General features: G+C 31.4%; 1 protein-coding gene across 3 annotated transcripts in view; it reads right to left on the reverse strand.

Moving 5' to 3' along the window:
* PGAP1 (GPI inositol-deacylase) overlaps positions 1-14,820 on the reverse strand; it is a 127,965-nt gene extending 113,145 nt beyond the window's left edge. For all 3 annotated transcript variants that reach the window (XM_035369072.2, XM_035369073.2, XM_035369071.2), the window contains exons 1-3: positions 14,678-14,820; positions 5,317-5,384; positions 1,348-1,368 (exon numbers count right to left, since the gene is read on the reverse strand). In XM_035369072.2, coding sequence (XP_035224963.2) covers positions 1,348-1,368; positions 5,317-5,384; positions 14,678-14,719 — 131 coding nt within the window. In that variant the 5' untranslated portion in view covers positions 14,720-14,820. The remainder of the gene's footprint in view (positions 1-1,347; positions 1,369-5,316; positions 5,385-14,677) is intronic.
* Positions 14,821-15,181: the final 361 nt, after the last annotated feature.

Below are 15,181 nucleotides of genomic sequence, written 5' to 3' on the forward strand. Positions count from 1 at the left end.
ATTTTCGCCTCCTCTTAATTCTTCAGATTGTAGCTTTTTTTGTGGTTATAAACGGTGTACAAAGAAGAGTTTCCAATTCTGAAAGATCATTCCACAGTCTTTCTGTTAGTGAAACATTAGGGTTATATGCATCTTCTAAAAACGTTCTTAATTCTAACAATCTCTATATCATCAAATATGTACTTCTCCATCGCGTTGCTTGATCAATAATTGCTCCTTTTCCTGCTCGCTTCCTAAGAATGGCATCAATTTTAGGAGTTCTTGCTTCTACTTCTGCATACCTAAATTTACCAGTGAGATTCGTAGCTAAAGTAACTAAACGAATCAGTTTAATCACTAATGACAAATATCACATCCATCCTCCTCCCTATATTTATTTATTAATATGTCAATAAAATAGAAAATAAATATTCATTAATGTATGTAGTCCATAGATAAAAATAATAACTCAGTTTGTCATTAATTCTTTTCATTTCACTTTAATTTCATTTCAAATTCAAACTGTCCAACAAAAACTCAAGTCGGAGTCTACCTGTTTTTAGCGACTCCAGCTCCAACTCCTTATACCTAAAAATTTGCCCGACTCCGACGCCCTGTGTTAGAATTCAGGAAAGTTGGATAGCCACAATTAGAGTTTTCAAAAGCCCTATATCCACATTTATATTATTTTTAAATTAGTGTGTGAAACAGGTTTCAGACAGAAAGAAACACTGATTTTAAATGACCACTCGATGATAGTTTGCCTTCAGCATATGATGATGCATCGAAGACAAAACAAAGTTTTACCATGTGTTTGTTTTCTCTAATTATAGGTTGATGTAGTAAAAAGTATTTTCCTTCAGTTTTTAAACATTCCAACTCTTCCATGATTTTTTTCTTTGCAAATGTTAATCTATCACACATCCACAAGCATCCACAAGCAAATCTAACATTTAAAAATTTCCCTTAAAAATTTGTTTGATAAAATCAGTGCAATTTGTTTGTTGTTGATGATTTTGTTTTTATTTTAAATAATATTATCAAGTTTCTTAACTAACAAGAAATGAAATAATTATGTTTCAACATTGAGCAATTTAAGTTCAATAATAACTTTCTAAAAAGAAACAAAATGAATTAATTTTTTTAGGCACTCGGTAGTTTCAGTTTACCATATTTCATACACATAATTTATTTGCATAAGAGCCGCACTCTCGCCTGCAAGCGGAGCACTATAGCCACTCCTCGTATATAGGTTGGTGGAAAGAAATAATGGAAAATATGCAAATTGTAGTTAGGAAATAGTAGTAATATAATTATAAATAATAACATGAAATGACTTTTTAACAAAAAAATTTTTTAAATACTCACTTGAGTGATTCAGCATATTTCCTAATAAAAAACCAAAATACATTATAATGTAGATACATATATTAAATTTACATAATCATTCAGTTATTGCAATTATGAATGATGCAGTATATAATGTATATGAATAATACAATTATCTATAAACAAGCAGTATATACACAATGTACCTCTCCATAGTTACAATTCATGGTTCTAAGCAACTCTGGTCTTTTTGGGAAGATGATAACTGATGATTATCAATTTGTATAATGAATTTACCCCACAAAAGTCTTTTCTTAGCACTACTTGAATACTGAAAGTGTCACATGAATATTGAAGTGTGGTAATATTTTATTAATACCACCAATATTAGTCATTTATATATAGTTGGTACTTATTACTACCTCCATCTGAGAACAAGGTATACATTTAGATGTGTTTTTTATTGAAATGACAGTACAGTCAAAAGTCGTTAATTCGGACACCCATAATCCGGACCTCAAAGCTACAAACTTTCTGCACATGCGTCGCATTGACACATGCGCGTAACACCTCTAGGGCTGCGAATATGCGTATGCGCAAAATACGTTAACGAATGTGTGTTTAATGTATAACGGATGGTATAAGCTAAGCTAAAATTACCTAATTCAGTTAATGTTGCAGACTGTGTTGTTCCTAAATCTTCGAATTAGATCCGGCTTATTATTTTTTGCAGTCTGTTAGAGCAATTTTATAAAAGTAAGCTTGAACTTTCGATTATATCAAATAGAATTTCCGATATATATTTGCTAATATGTAAAGGGTGTAAAGCGAAAGTATGTTTCGAAATCCGAGATATGTTTATCAATTTCACGCTGCTCGGCGGGGAGAACGCCGCAGCGCGCAATGAATTGGAAGTTGATCTGTCAGCACTATCCTTATCTTCAAGGCAGATGTTTTTATTTTATTTGGCTTATAATTCTTTACTAAATGTAGTATTTCATCTCGATGTACTCCGTCTTTGATATGATTTAAAACAAGTTCCTCGTCATTATAATTCGCTTCCGATAGTGAAGAAAGTGACACAGAGATTATTAAAAACCAAAAAATTTTGATTGACAAATTAGTCGGTATTCTCGACACAGCAATTATAGGACTTGAACAGCGGAACTTAGTAACTAAACAAGAAATTATGTCTGTTTAATAGAATTAAAGAGAAAGTATTATCACATGAAATGAAGCAACTTAAACAACTTACATTGAAAGAAATGTTTAATAAAGTAAACAAATAAATATTAAGCTTTTTCGTTTTGTAAATTTTGATACCCTTTAGATCATAATTGTTCTTTATTTCATAAATTACGGTTTCATATTTTTAATTTTGTAATTTCTGCATGCCATCTTACCAGATTTAAACTGATGATCTATAATCCGGAATTGCCGAAGTCCCGACGAGTCTGGATTAACGACTTTTGACTCGGCGATTCCGGATTATCGATTTTTCCGGATTATAGATCATCAGTTTAAATCTGGTAAGATGGCATGCAGAAATTACAAATTAAAAATATGAAACCGTAATTTATGAAATAAAGAACAATTATGATTTAAAGGGTATCAAAATTTAGAAAAAAAAAAAAAAAGCTTAATATTTATTTGTTTACTTTATTAAACATTTCTTTCAATGTAAGTTGTTTAAGTTGCTTCATTTTATGTGATAATACTTTCTTTTTAATTCTATAAACACACATAATTTCTTGTTCAGTTACAAAGTCCCGCTGTTCAAGTCCCGTTAATTACTGTGCCGAGAATACCGACTAACTTCTCAATCGAAATTTTTTCGTTTTCACTAACCTCTCTGTCACATTCTTCATGTCTTTATCCATTTTTTGCAGCAATTCCACTTTTTGTTTGTTGGACATCGAAACATACTTTTGTTTTGTAGATCCTTTGGAGGTTCCAGCATCGGAAATTCTATTTGACATAATCGAAAGTTCAAGTTTACTTTTATAAAATTGCTCTTACAGTCTGCAAAACATAATAAGCGGGATCCAATTCGAAGATTAAAGAACAACGCAATCATTAACATTAACTGAAATAGATAATTAGATAATTTTAGCTTACACCGTCCGTTATACATTAAACGCGCAGGCGAAAACGTATTCTGCACTTGCGCACACACATATGTGCAGTAGTCAAGGTCTTACGCGCACGCGTGAAACGCCTGTGCGCATGTGCCAACGTGGCGCATGCGCAGAAAGTTTTTAGCTTTGAGGTCCGGATTATAGATCATTCCAGATTATGGGTGTCCGAATTAACGACTTTTGACTGTATTAAGAATTTAATTTTGTCCAAAATTATGGTATACATTTACAACTCTTTATTAATGGAATGCCTAAATGTGTATAAAAGTGTATAAATGAAGTTCAACTGACCTAGCTTCTTCTATTGACTACAGCCTTTTGTGAGCACGCTAAAATAGCTGGTAGCCATTATCTAAAATTAGGGAATACTTAAATATTATTGTAACCACTTAGTAGAAATCACCAAAGTTTTAGAATACACCAAACTCTGGCAAAAAAATTCGTTGATTTTTAACAACCAATGTCATGACTTTTGTATGTGTTATGTTATATTCCAATGATTTTAATAGAAAAATTATTATTTTTGTCTCAAATTTGATTTTAAAACTTGTAATTGTGGGATTTTCTTATAACAGAAGAAAGAAAGGTGAAATTTATACAGGAATACAGCACAGCAATATAAAATTGTGAAAGGAGCGATGCTCAGAATCTCTTCTCGTGACTGAACAAATGAAAAATGAGCAGTTTTGGTGCCACTTGAGTATTGTGATATATTTAGCATAACTAATTCAAGAATGTGATAAATTATTTAAAGACTACTATATTGTAAGTGCAGAATTAAATTTGTAAGTTAAATTACATAATATAAATAATCAAACTAATGATTCAGAAATGTGTTTTATCACAGTTTGCTGTTATAGTCAGAGAGGAAATATAACTGATTAATTTAAAACATAAAATATTTCAATTTGGTAACAAATTTAAACATTTCAACATTTGGCTTAATACATAGTGTTACAAATTTGGTATTTAAATAGCTAATGTTAGTTGAATTATAAATAAAATTGTTTTATTCGCCGTGCAGTGCAGTGCAGCGCGTGGCGAATATTAAAAGAAAGCTAAGCCGGAAGATTAAAAATACAAGAGCGTGTGCATTTAACATTAAATAAATAAATATCTCTTTTTGATTTCGAAAAAGTTCCAGAAAGTTCTCGCGCGCGATTTAAAAATCTTATAAAAAGGAGGAAAACCTCTCAATTTAGTTAGTCAGTGAGTTACTCAGTTTGTTGTTGTTTTAAGAGTTTGTTTAGAAAACTGCTCTTGTTAATTATAGCGAATTCGCGGATTAGCTTTCTCTACCTATTTTGAATTAAGTTCTCTTGAACATTTGAGTAGTTAAAAGATAACTTCTGTGATATATTGTAATACTGCACGAATATGAAGAAATTTAAGCATTTTTGTTGTGATAATAATAAATTTGTTCATTTTTCATTGGACTTATGCATTCAATTCAAACGAATCCATACGCATGCAACAATACATAATGGGCTTGACACAGTCAGGCATCAGTGGTTATTTTAGACAACACTGTAATTATTAATACTGATGTTTATTTATATTGTTAGAAACACAGGTTATTTTGAGAAGTAGTTGCTATGGAGAGGATAAACAGTTGCATATTTTAACACATCAAATTAAATAATCAGAATTATAAAGTATGTTTAATAATCAGAATTATGCATATAAAGATAAGCTAAATAAAATAACAGATATTTTTTAATATTTGTATGAAAAAGGCTTGTAAAACAAAAAGGTAGTAAAATATCTAAATGCATTATATGCGTAATACTACAGATGAAATGCTTCTATTTGAAAATAAAATACAAAAAGATGAAAAGACTATAGACTACTGCATTATAATACAACTTACCCTTCACCATAAATATATAAACTATAGCGAGGAAACTTGCTTGCCACTTCATACTTCAAAGGGATTTTCTAGAAAACAGGGAAAAAAAAAATTATAGCAATTTTGAAAATTTATTCTGGGTTGGAAGTGGGAGACGACCTATTAATCTGAATAAATCAGTATATCTACAGGCCTCGTAAAATATATCGATAAAAAAATTAAATTCTAGTTTTAAAATTTAATTATAAATTAAATATTAGTAAAATAGGTACTTTTTGATTATCTGCTCAAACCTCCCAAAAAGTTGGATTATTTATCAATCACTTTAGTAACCTTGGCAACTAATTTTTTGCCAACCTACATAACAAAACGTAACAGCCATTTTAAAAAATGATGTTGCATTACGAATTACATAAAATAGCAATCAATTAACAGTATTAAAAATAATAAAACACTTATCCTTTTTTATCTGCTTTTCTTTCTGTGTATACAGTAGTATATTTTCATTTAAAGAAACACAGAGTATTGCACTAATTTGAATTGCAGAAGCTGTGGTTTTGCTGTGTACCATAAACAATCAAATTCTATGGATTATTATATGCTTTAATGTTGAATTTTCCCAATTCTCTGATGTTTTCGTCAGCGAAAACAGATTGCTGTGTACACAGCATTAAAGCATATAATAATCCATAGAATTTGATTGTTTATGAAGTACAACTTCATGGAAAGTGAATTTTAGCATTCTCTACTGTTGGACAAACTGTCATATTTCTGAAAAAAAATGCAAAGCTTTTTGTTTTTATCAGCTGGCATACTCCACAGTCCCTTGCAAAAAAGAAAAAAAAATGCACTCAATGCTATAAGAACAAACATTAATAAACATTGTTCATCATACTCTGAGGTTGCTATATAAATATATTTTGGCACTGTCATCGGTTGCCTATTTTAGCCACATAGCGTGCATAGTGAATTCTTTTCAGGTTTGGGCAGAGTATTAGCAAGTACCAAAAAAAAAAAAAAAATATAAGAAATAACAAATAGTTTTACTACAGTTCATAATTATAATGTTGCAAATTTTATTAATGGGATTATAAATACTTTTAAATAGAAATATTTAAACAAAAATCTTTAATTAAATTAAGACTTTAAAACTTTAACTAACTAATCTTTAATTTAAATATATAAATTAGCTAAGCAAAAATAAACTAATTGATAAATTATATAAATTATCTTTCTAGTAAATAAATAAATGAAAGATGTTAACTTTTACTGTTCATAGATTCAATGATCTTTAAAGTGAAATTAAAATGCACGAAAAGAAGGTAATGATAAATAAAATGAACTAAACCAAATGAATTATTACTACAATAAATATTTCAAATATTAATTTTTATTTAAACACTATAATTAGAAAATTTCTATTAAGATAACTTGGAACTAAACTGTTCACACTTCTATTTTAATATTACCTTGTTTGGAGTATTTATGTAACAAAACTACTTGATGCAGAATATGTCATACTAAATGAAGAAATGTTCAAAACTAAACCTAACTGCAGATACAAATATCCAGTTAAAGGATGAACAAATACTTCAACTTTCACACATAATTTTCATACTGTTGTAAATATCCCTAAAAATGCTAATGGATCATACACGATGTAAATTCATTTAATACATTTTTAAATAATATCCTTAAATAAATTCTGAATAATGTCACTGACCACATGCTGATGCGCACATAATACATCTTCATTTCACATTGATGGAGAAATATTCATCAATGTCTATCGGTATCACACAGATTCTTGCCTGTGGGATACCACTACCAATTTAGCAAGGGATTGAAGTGTTTTATTTCAATAACTTTTGACAAACAAATGCAAAAATAAAATTTAACTTACATGCCAAGAGAAACATAAAATCAGTAATGCAACAACATTGAGTTTGCCGTAGATTTAGTCAAGACCTTAATTGATTTCGAGGGCAACAGGTACCGTACCCTCTTCAGCAGGAGGTTTATGATTGTGTTTAGTTAACTGTGTGCCTTTTATTTCATGGTTCTTTTGGCTCTACTTTTATATGCACCACCCTAAGATCACCAAATGTGGTGATACGTGTCCTGCGCTGGTTTGTGGCACGATTCCATGCTATGGGATGGTTTGTTGGACGATGCTGTTTGTATGGCAACCCTTTTGACATTGAAACTTAGAGACGTGGTGGCAAGATTTTAGTCGTGTATTTTATATTGTGTGGAAAGTAAATTTAGTATTAAAAGGTACGATGTCGGAGTTGTTAATGAGTCCTTTGCTCACAGGTGTGTTTATGCGGATAGAAGTGCATTTTTGGAATTTCTGTGGGAGTCAAAACTTTTAAAACGGAGTTTGGCGTGTCCAAAATGCGGAGCTGATATGAGAACTCAGATGAAGAATGGCATTTCTAATAGACTTGTGTGGGTTTGCAGTGAAACGGTTGTTGATCAAGTATGGGGCTGTCAGCAGAGTTTAAGATTTGGATCGTGGTTTTTGTGTAGTAAGTTCACTTTGAAGGAAGTTTTCATTGTTACTTTCGAAATTTTGAATTGCAGAAAGACATGTAATATAGCAAAATCGTGGCACTTTTGTTGACAGATGTTGTGTGACTGGCGAAATTTTATTCACGTATGTATCATGGTAAGTGCATTTTATTTTATTGTTTTTATTTTGTAGAATGGGCTAATCTTTGGAATATGGTAACAGGTAGTTTGGCGACATTTTGATAAGGTGATAAAGGTTACTAGCTAGGACTTTAGCAGTGTACATGGATAAAGTCAAGAGTGTGCGCAATGCCATTTTTGTGCAATTCTGGGATGTTTTTTTAAGTGAAAATAGGTCGACGTGTACATGGATACCGTGTATGTGCAATTCTTAAAAACGCGGCAAGCAGTGGGCGATTCTGCACTTTCTCCCAATATTGAACCTAATCTTCCTCATGATTAAGCCCTTTTGTTCCATAAAAGTTCTAGGATAAGCGCAATTTGGCTAGCAGATTGTTGGAAAAAAATTTTGAGTAAAAAAAAAAAAAAAAAAGCCTTTACTTCGTGAAAACAAAATGGCGTCCAAAACAAAACTAGCAGGTTGCTGTAGCAGGGTTGGTTGCCAAAAAATCGCCAAGTTACCATAATCCAAAGATTAACCATAGAATGTTATGTTCATTTTTTTTTAACTATGAATTTCTGTTGTTATTTGAATTGTTTATAATTTATTTTAGTTTATTTTGTTGATTTGTCCACAATGCCTAGATGTTTTTTCAAGTTTAAACAGAATGCTGTGTACATGGTATTCTTTGAAATTTATTGTTGTTATGTTAATGTATTAAAGTGAGGTGTGTGTAGTTCGTAGATTCTTTTGCTGCCTAGATTGTGCAATTCATAGTTTTTTTTTTAAAGTTAAAACATATTGCTGTGTGCATGGATTCTTGTCAAATATTTTTGGTTAGAAACTTTATGTTTTTGCTATCTAATTTTTTTGTTTTTGTTTCAGATTTTTTAGCTTAAATTGTGTGTTCAAAATATGGTTTTTGCACATGCAAAAACCGCATTTTTGGAGACAATTTAGGCTTAAAGTTTGAAATGTAGAAAAAAAATTTAGATAGTGATATGGCACCATGGAGTTTCTTGCCAAAAATGTTTGGCGACCTGAAAGCGCATATAAGAGTACAGTACACTCCCGATTATCTGCAGAATTGGGTGGCACGGCTGCCCCGGATAATCCGAAAAAAACTAAAAACAGGTATAGCAAATAAGAAAACAGTCATTCAAACTTTGAAAAATCGTTTTATGTACAATAAAACGTAAAATAAACAGCAGGAAATGTTTAAATTAACGCGTAATATTTTAGCTTATTATGCTTAATATATTCTCCCCATTAGTATAAGTCCAATTTCTCGAATTCCATGTCGCTGCTTAAAACGAGTCAACCAGTCAGAAGACGCATCAAAGTTTCCTTTCAGGCCTAACAACTCAAAAAAGGTTTTTGCCTTTTCCGCAATGTGATAGGACCATTTACAGGAGTACCCTCTTTTCGAACTTGAGCTAACCACTCTGTGAATGCCATGTCTAGCTCATCAAAGGTACCCTTCATAGTTTTTCACGTTTTCATTGCGGAAGCACTGTCTGACATTGATGCAAAGTTCACCAGTTTCTTTTTTTGCTTTAGAATGTCACGCACTGCTGTTTCTGCGATTCCGTAATCCAATTCCATCTGCTGCCTTGTAGCGCCGTTTGCTACTTTGGAAATTAATTATGGTTTTTGCGAAATCTACAACACAACCTTCTATTGTTTTCTTGACATTTTAAATCGGTAACGAAAAACACAAAACCAAAAAGGACAAGCACTGAACACAATAAAAGATAAGAAATTAACTCCGACTGGTTCGCAAACACTATCAGGCTTAAACTAACAATGATGAGTGGGAGGAAGTGGACATGTCAGCAAGATTAAGACGAGAGAGGGCGGTGGAGCGGGCATTGCAAGGGTGAGTAAGAAATCACTTACTCATCCATGGAGGTAGCTTCCTACCTCCATGTACTCATCAGGGGGGAAGGTTCCGAGAAGGCCTAGGATATTTTTGCCATAAATAAGCACGATGTTAGCAAATTTAACGTTTCTCTCAGTTTTGTGAACTCTTTTATTTTCTTTGCTTCACGTTCGTAAAAAAAAAAAAAAAAAAAAAAACCCTTTGTGCAGCAGGCACAGATAATTGGGAGTCTACTGTAGTTCCGTTCTTTTTTGTTAACTGTGTGCCAAAGCCCATCACATCATGAGCAAGTTTTGGAATAAAAAGGGAACATAAAAATCAATATAATAATTTTCCTTTCTTGAACTTCAGTTACTTTGTTTTTTGAAGAGGTATAAAGCTGGAACTGCTCTAATTGTTTAATTGTGATCAGTTTTTATAGTTTATAATTAAAAATGACAACTCTTAAGAGTTACCATTATCCAAAATGCAAACACCAGTCTTCACTATATATTAGTCTCAACTTCTAATAGATAATGATTATTCTGACAGCAGATATGTAACATGTGACTCAAGTACAATACAGGTATTGAAAATTCACTCATTTATAATTTATAAGGTGGTAAATAATTTATAATTTATAAGGTATAAAAAAAATTATCATACGCAGTTGTAAATTTCACATAAAGAACATGTAAAAAATATTCTGTTTCTAGCAAAGTGCTTATATGTAATTATTCAAAATTCTAATAAAGAATGATATGCTTAAAATACAGTAATACCTCCCAATAAGAGATACCCACTGGACCAGACATTTTGTCCCTTAAATAGAGGTGTCTCATCATACATAATAAAAAATTTAAATAAGCTATATAGTCACAGGTGTATTTGAATTTGAAGTTCATGAAAAACAAAAATTCTTAATTAAAAATGTTTAATTTTTGTAAAAATATACAAAATGAACAGCATATTGAAACTTATTGAAAATCTGTTACATGGGGTTGTTTGAAAGTCTATGCACTGCAAGCACTTTTTTCTACATAAATACTTAAGTCACAGTTACAAGTCCTTGAATGTCACCAACAGTTACCATGAATGTCTATATTTGGGAGATGTATTTTAAGGCATCTATATAGCTTTTTTTATGTCACATGTTTCATCTTTTATTTCATCACTTTTCCATCTTCTTCACTGCTTTTCAAATTATTTTTATTAAAGCTCACATCACCATCTACAGTTGAGATAAAAGACTCTATGTTGTTATTGTTTTCTTCAGTACACGAGTTTTCATCGATTTCTAAATATTCTTGCATTTGAGCACTGCCACTCATTTTGGCAAGTTCAAACAATTCATTTTCATTAGTAGTATTTTCACTGAAAGCACTCAAGATTAAAATTCATAAAGACTGCTTTTTCAAAACAGCACTGAACACAACTTTGTTATATGGATTTAACAGCCTTTGTTGTCCACTGAATAGCACTCAAAACATTAAGATATTTTGAAACCCTATAACTGTTTTTGCAAGCAGCTTGACAAAGAACATGTTGTAAAGACACTACAATCTATAATAAAAAAAAAAGCTTCTGTTTATACTTTGGTCCAAAGGTCCTAATGTTGCATTAGGTGGAGAAAACACTAATTTCACCTATATCAAATGGTTGATAAATTGTCAAGAAATAGCAAAATATTCCTATTTTTCTGTAGACATTGTTGCATCAAGAGCAATCTACCATTCTGTCATTATGCTTTAAACCATCCATGACTTTTTATTATGATGCCAATGGATCAATAAAGCTTTCGGACTGATCTGTTTGAAGCTGCTTTGGTTTTTGGCCTTTCTAATTACAAGTGGTTGCTCAACCTTTCTTTCCATGTTACAGCAAAGCAGCACAGTGATATGTTCCTTAGAGCTTTTAACCATCAGAGCACTTTTCTTCTTTGAAGCATAGAACTCAGGCAAAATTGGATAAAATAATTCTGTTTCATTCGCACTGTAGATATTTTTAGCCTCATATCCTTCATAAATTTCTTTTAGTTTTTTTTTATCCAGTCTGTTACACATTGCATATCTACTGATTTTTCTTCACCACAAATAGTCTTAATATTATGTCTTTGCTTATATTTTTCTAACCAACCATTTGATACTTTGAAGTTTTGGAATAGTCTATATTTTAGGGTACCCCTTAGATTGTCGTCAAATAGTTGTTTCATTTATGGTAACATGAATATTTTACATTGAATGTTATGGAAACCCTATTATGATGTTGTTGGTTATAATGTGTGACTGCAGTTATTTTGACTATTGGAAAAATATTTCTCAAGGCTTATGTATGCACTGGATGTTGGTTAGAAAGTCCATTGCTTATTTTGTTCTTTACACTGTAAACTGCCTGCTGGTAGTACGATTAACCTGAAGTTTCTGTACGCTTTGGAATGAATGGGAAGGAAAACTTTGATTGATTGCTGTGTAAATGAAGCTTTGAATGGCTTTGTTCCCCTCTCAGTAAATTACACAGTGAGATTTAAGGATTTGGAAACCAGAGCTCATATCAACACTATGGAAGGTATGTGGGATGTAATAAAAAGGGACTTTTGAAAGAAATGCCACCGGCAGTACAGAGGATATTTTTGATTTTTACTTTTGTATATTTATGTGTTGACATCAGCATGCACATTTTAGTTCAGATAATTTTAAACAGTTTTTGGATGCTGTTAAGAAATTTTGTGTGTGACACACTAATGACACAAAAGTTTATAAATAAGGTAAGCTGATATTTCCTTTCTATACTACACAGGTTAGATAACATGTATTTCCATTTTTTTAATATTATTTTCATTCATATTTTTATATTATTTATTATTATATTTATTTTTATATTATTTATTCAACACATTTTTATATTATTTTCTTGTTTTATTTTGATTTAAAGCACAGTTTATTGAGTTATTGAGCAGTTTATTTTATAATTTTTGTGTGTTTTGGACTTTACTTGGATCGGCATTGCATGTAAACAAGAATGGCACCAAAAAAATTGCCAGTTTTCACTAAGGAGTATCCTGAAATATATTTTCCCAAGTTTTCAATCCCAGAATTTCCCAAATTTCTTTTAGCTTTTCTTGCAATAACACTTTATTTACAGGAATACTGTTTGCTCCTACAAAAAATATCAATCAAACAATATTGTTTCCCTTTCACATGTTTCAGGAGCCCACCAGCGGCCGAGCGGTAAAGACGCTGAACATTGGTAGTTTGGTCCGAGGTTTTAATCCCGCGAACGGGCTGGCTGCATGGGCGTTTTCGTGGTTTTCCCCATGTGTTTACGAGCCAGTTTCCCTTAGAAAGTCCTCCACGAAAGGCATCCCTCCCCTTAGGCAGATAGCCCTAGTGTGCTTTGCCATAATTAAATACACCACACCACACCACCACATGTTTCAGTATTTCAAAATTTAACAGTCTTGGTGCTCATTTGAATTAGACATCAATAATAATTTTATTTCTTCTCTACCCTTTAGCACATGAGTTATTTGGTTTTTCAATTTCTACTACATGAATTATATCAGTTTTTTATTTAATGTTTGAAGGTACACAAAAATAACATAGCAAGAACTAAGAATGATAGAAGTTTTATTTCTATCCACATAATGAGATCCCTGTGCCTTGGCAGGTAGACCAGTCACCTCACTACCATTTCTTTCCCATTGATTCCTGTCTTGAATTCCCTTACAACTTACTAACACTGTTTTCTTTTCCCTGCTGAGAACCATAGCAAAAATAACTAGATTTTGAATTCTATGAAAGTGAAATATCCTTTTTTTACCATTTAATGCCCATATCCTTTTCCTCACCACAACTTGCTTTTCCCCAATGTATTGTTCCCCTTCTTCCTCTTGAAAAACATTTTTCAGAAGACAGGAATTAACTTTTCATTTCAGTGTTCCCTTGTCACAAAACTATTTTTCATTGGGCACATACTTGTCTATGAAAAAAAGATAACTAACAAACAGTATTTATATTTTTATTTATTTCTCAAACTCTATATTATTTCTGAAACTTTTTTTCAATGTCTTTTAAATAGAGTGTCCCTCAATATGGGGTAAATGCAGGTTCCTATTCAAAGAGAGCAGAATAAACAGAATTGTACTTTAAATATAGATCTTCCTTCATTCAGATGTATCTTTTCCATGAGGTACTACTTTATTTTGATCATCATACACAAATAAGAAAAATTAAATATATACATTTTTTCCTTATTAAATATTATTACATTTCCTAATTAAAACGACCTCCGCGCCAAGAAACCGACAAATTTGGTCTCCTAATCTGTAATATGGGAATTTGAAATGTTGGCCAAAGCTTTAGCAGTTTTGACAAGTACCAAAAATAATAGTGAGAAAACGATGCTTTTCAAGCTTATTTATAATTTTAAAATAAAACCCTTAAATCAGGGAACAATTAACATTAAGCGCTTTTATCGATGAAGATATGTAATTACCTAAGGTAAAGCTATGTAATTACTTAATGTTTCAAATCAAGAGAGAAAGCATTTACAATCATCCCACTTATATCATGCACTTAAAACATTCGGAAAGGTCGTAACACTTATATTGGGATACAGTTTGATATAAAAATGAGAATGGGCTGTTGAAAATTTGCACAACAAAGATTTTGCAGATTTTTAAAGTATTGCATTGCAACAAATATTTAAGCTTAAAAACTAAAATTAATTAGAGAGAAAAATAAATATGAACATTATGTGTCGATTTGAATCATAGCAGTTTTTTTTTTTTTTTTTTTTAATTAATGAGATGTGAAAATTTTTTTTCCGCTATTCGAATTAATCTGAAAAATATCATTACACAGAATGATTTGAAAAAATAAACATACCAGATACTCAGGATATTCGAACATATAAGTCATATCACACATATTCCTCTCATTAACCCGGACATAATGAAATGTGCCATATAATGCCCATATAAAACACAGAACCGGCAGAAAGAACCTTATGTTTACACCAATAGAATCCATCTTTGTTTTCTTTTTACAGAGGACAGTTGCCAACTCAAACGACGGTATTTTGTTGGGAAACATAGATTGCCAGATTGAAACTGATTTAAAACAAAGGACAGGACAGTGAACCTCAACGTGCGTATTTAATCAACACCTTGATTTAATACGTTTTGTGACGAATCTACTCGTATTCTGAAACAGTTTTTCCCACTGAAATATATTTAAATAACAATAATTCGTTTTTTCCCCTCTAAATAATCATTCCATTTTTTCTATCAAACTATCGCTACCTCCTCCTCGTTACGAATTTCTTCAAAAACACTTTTATCTATCACGATCTGTAATTCTGAGTAATTACCACTAGTTCGTTTACTAAGA

Source organism: Stegodyphus dumicola, chromosome 3 (assembly GCF_044657685.1).
Source record: "Stegodyphus dumicola isolate Sdum_Otavi_A_Nest chromosome 3, ASM4465768v1".
In the NCBI taxonomy this organism is placed as follows: domain Eukaryota; kingdom Metazoa; phylum Arthropoda; class Arachnida; order Araneae; family Eresidae; genus Stegodyphus; species Stegodyphus dumicola.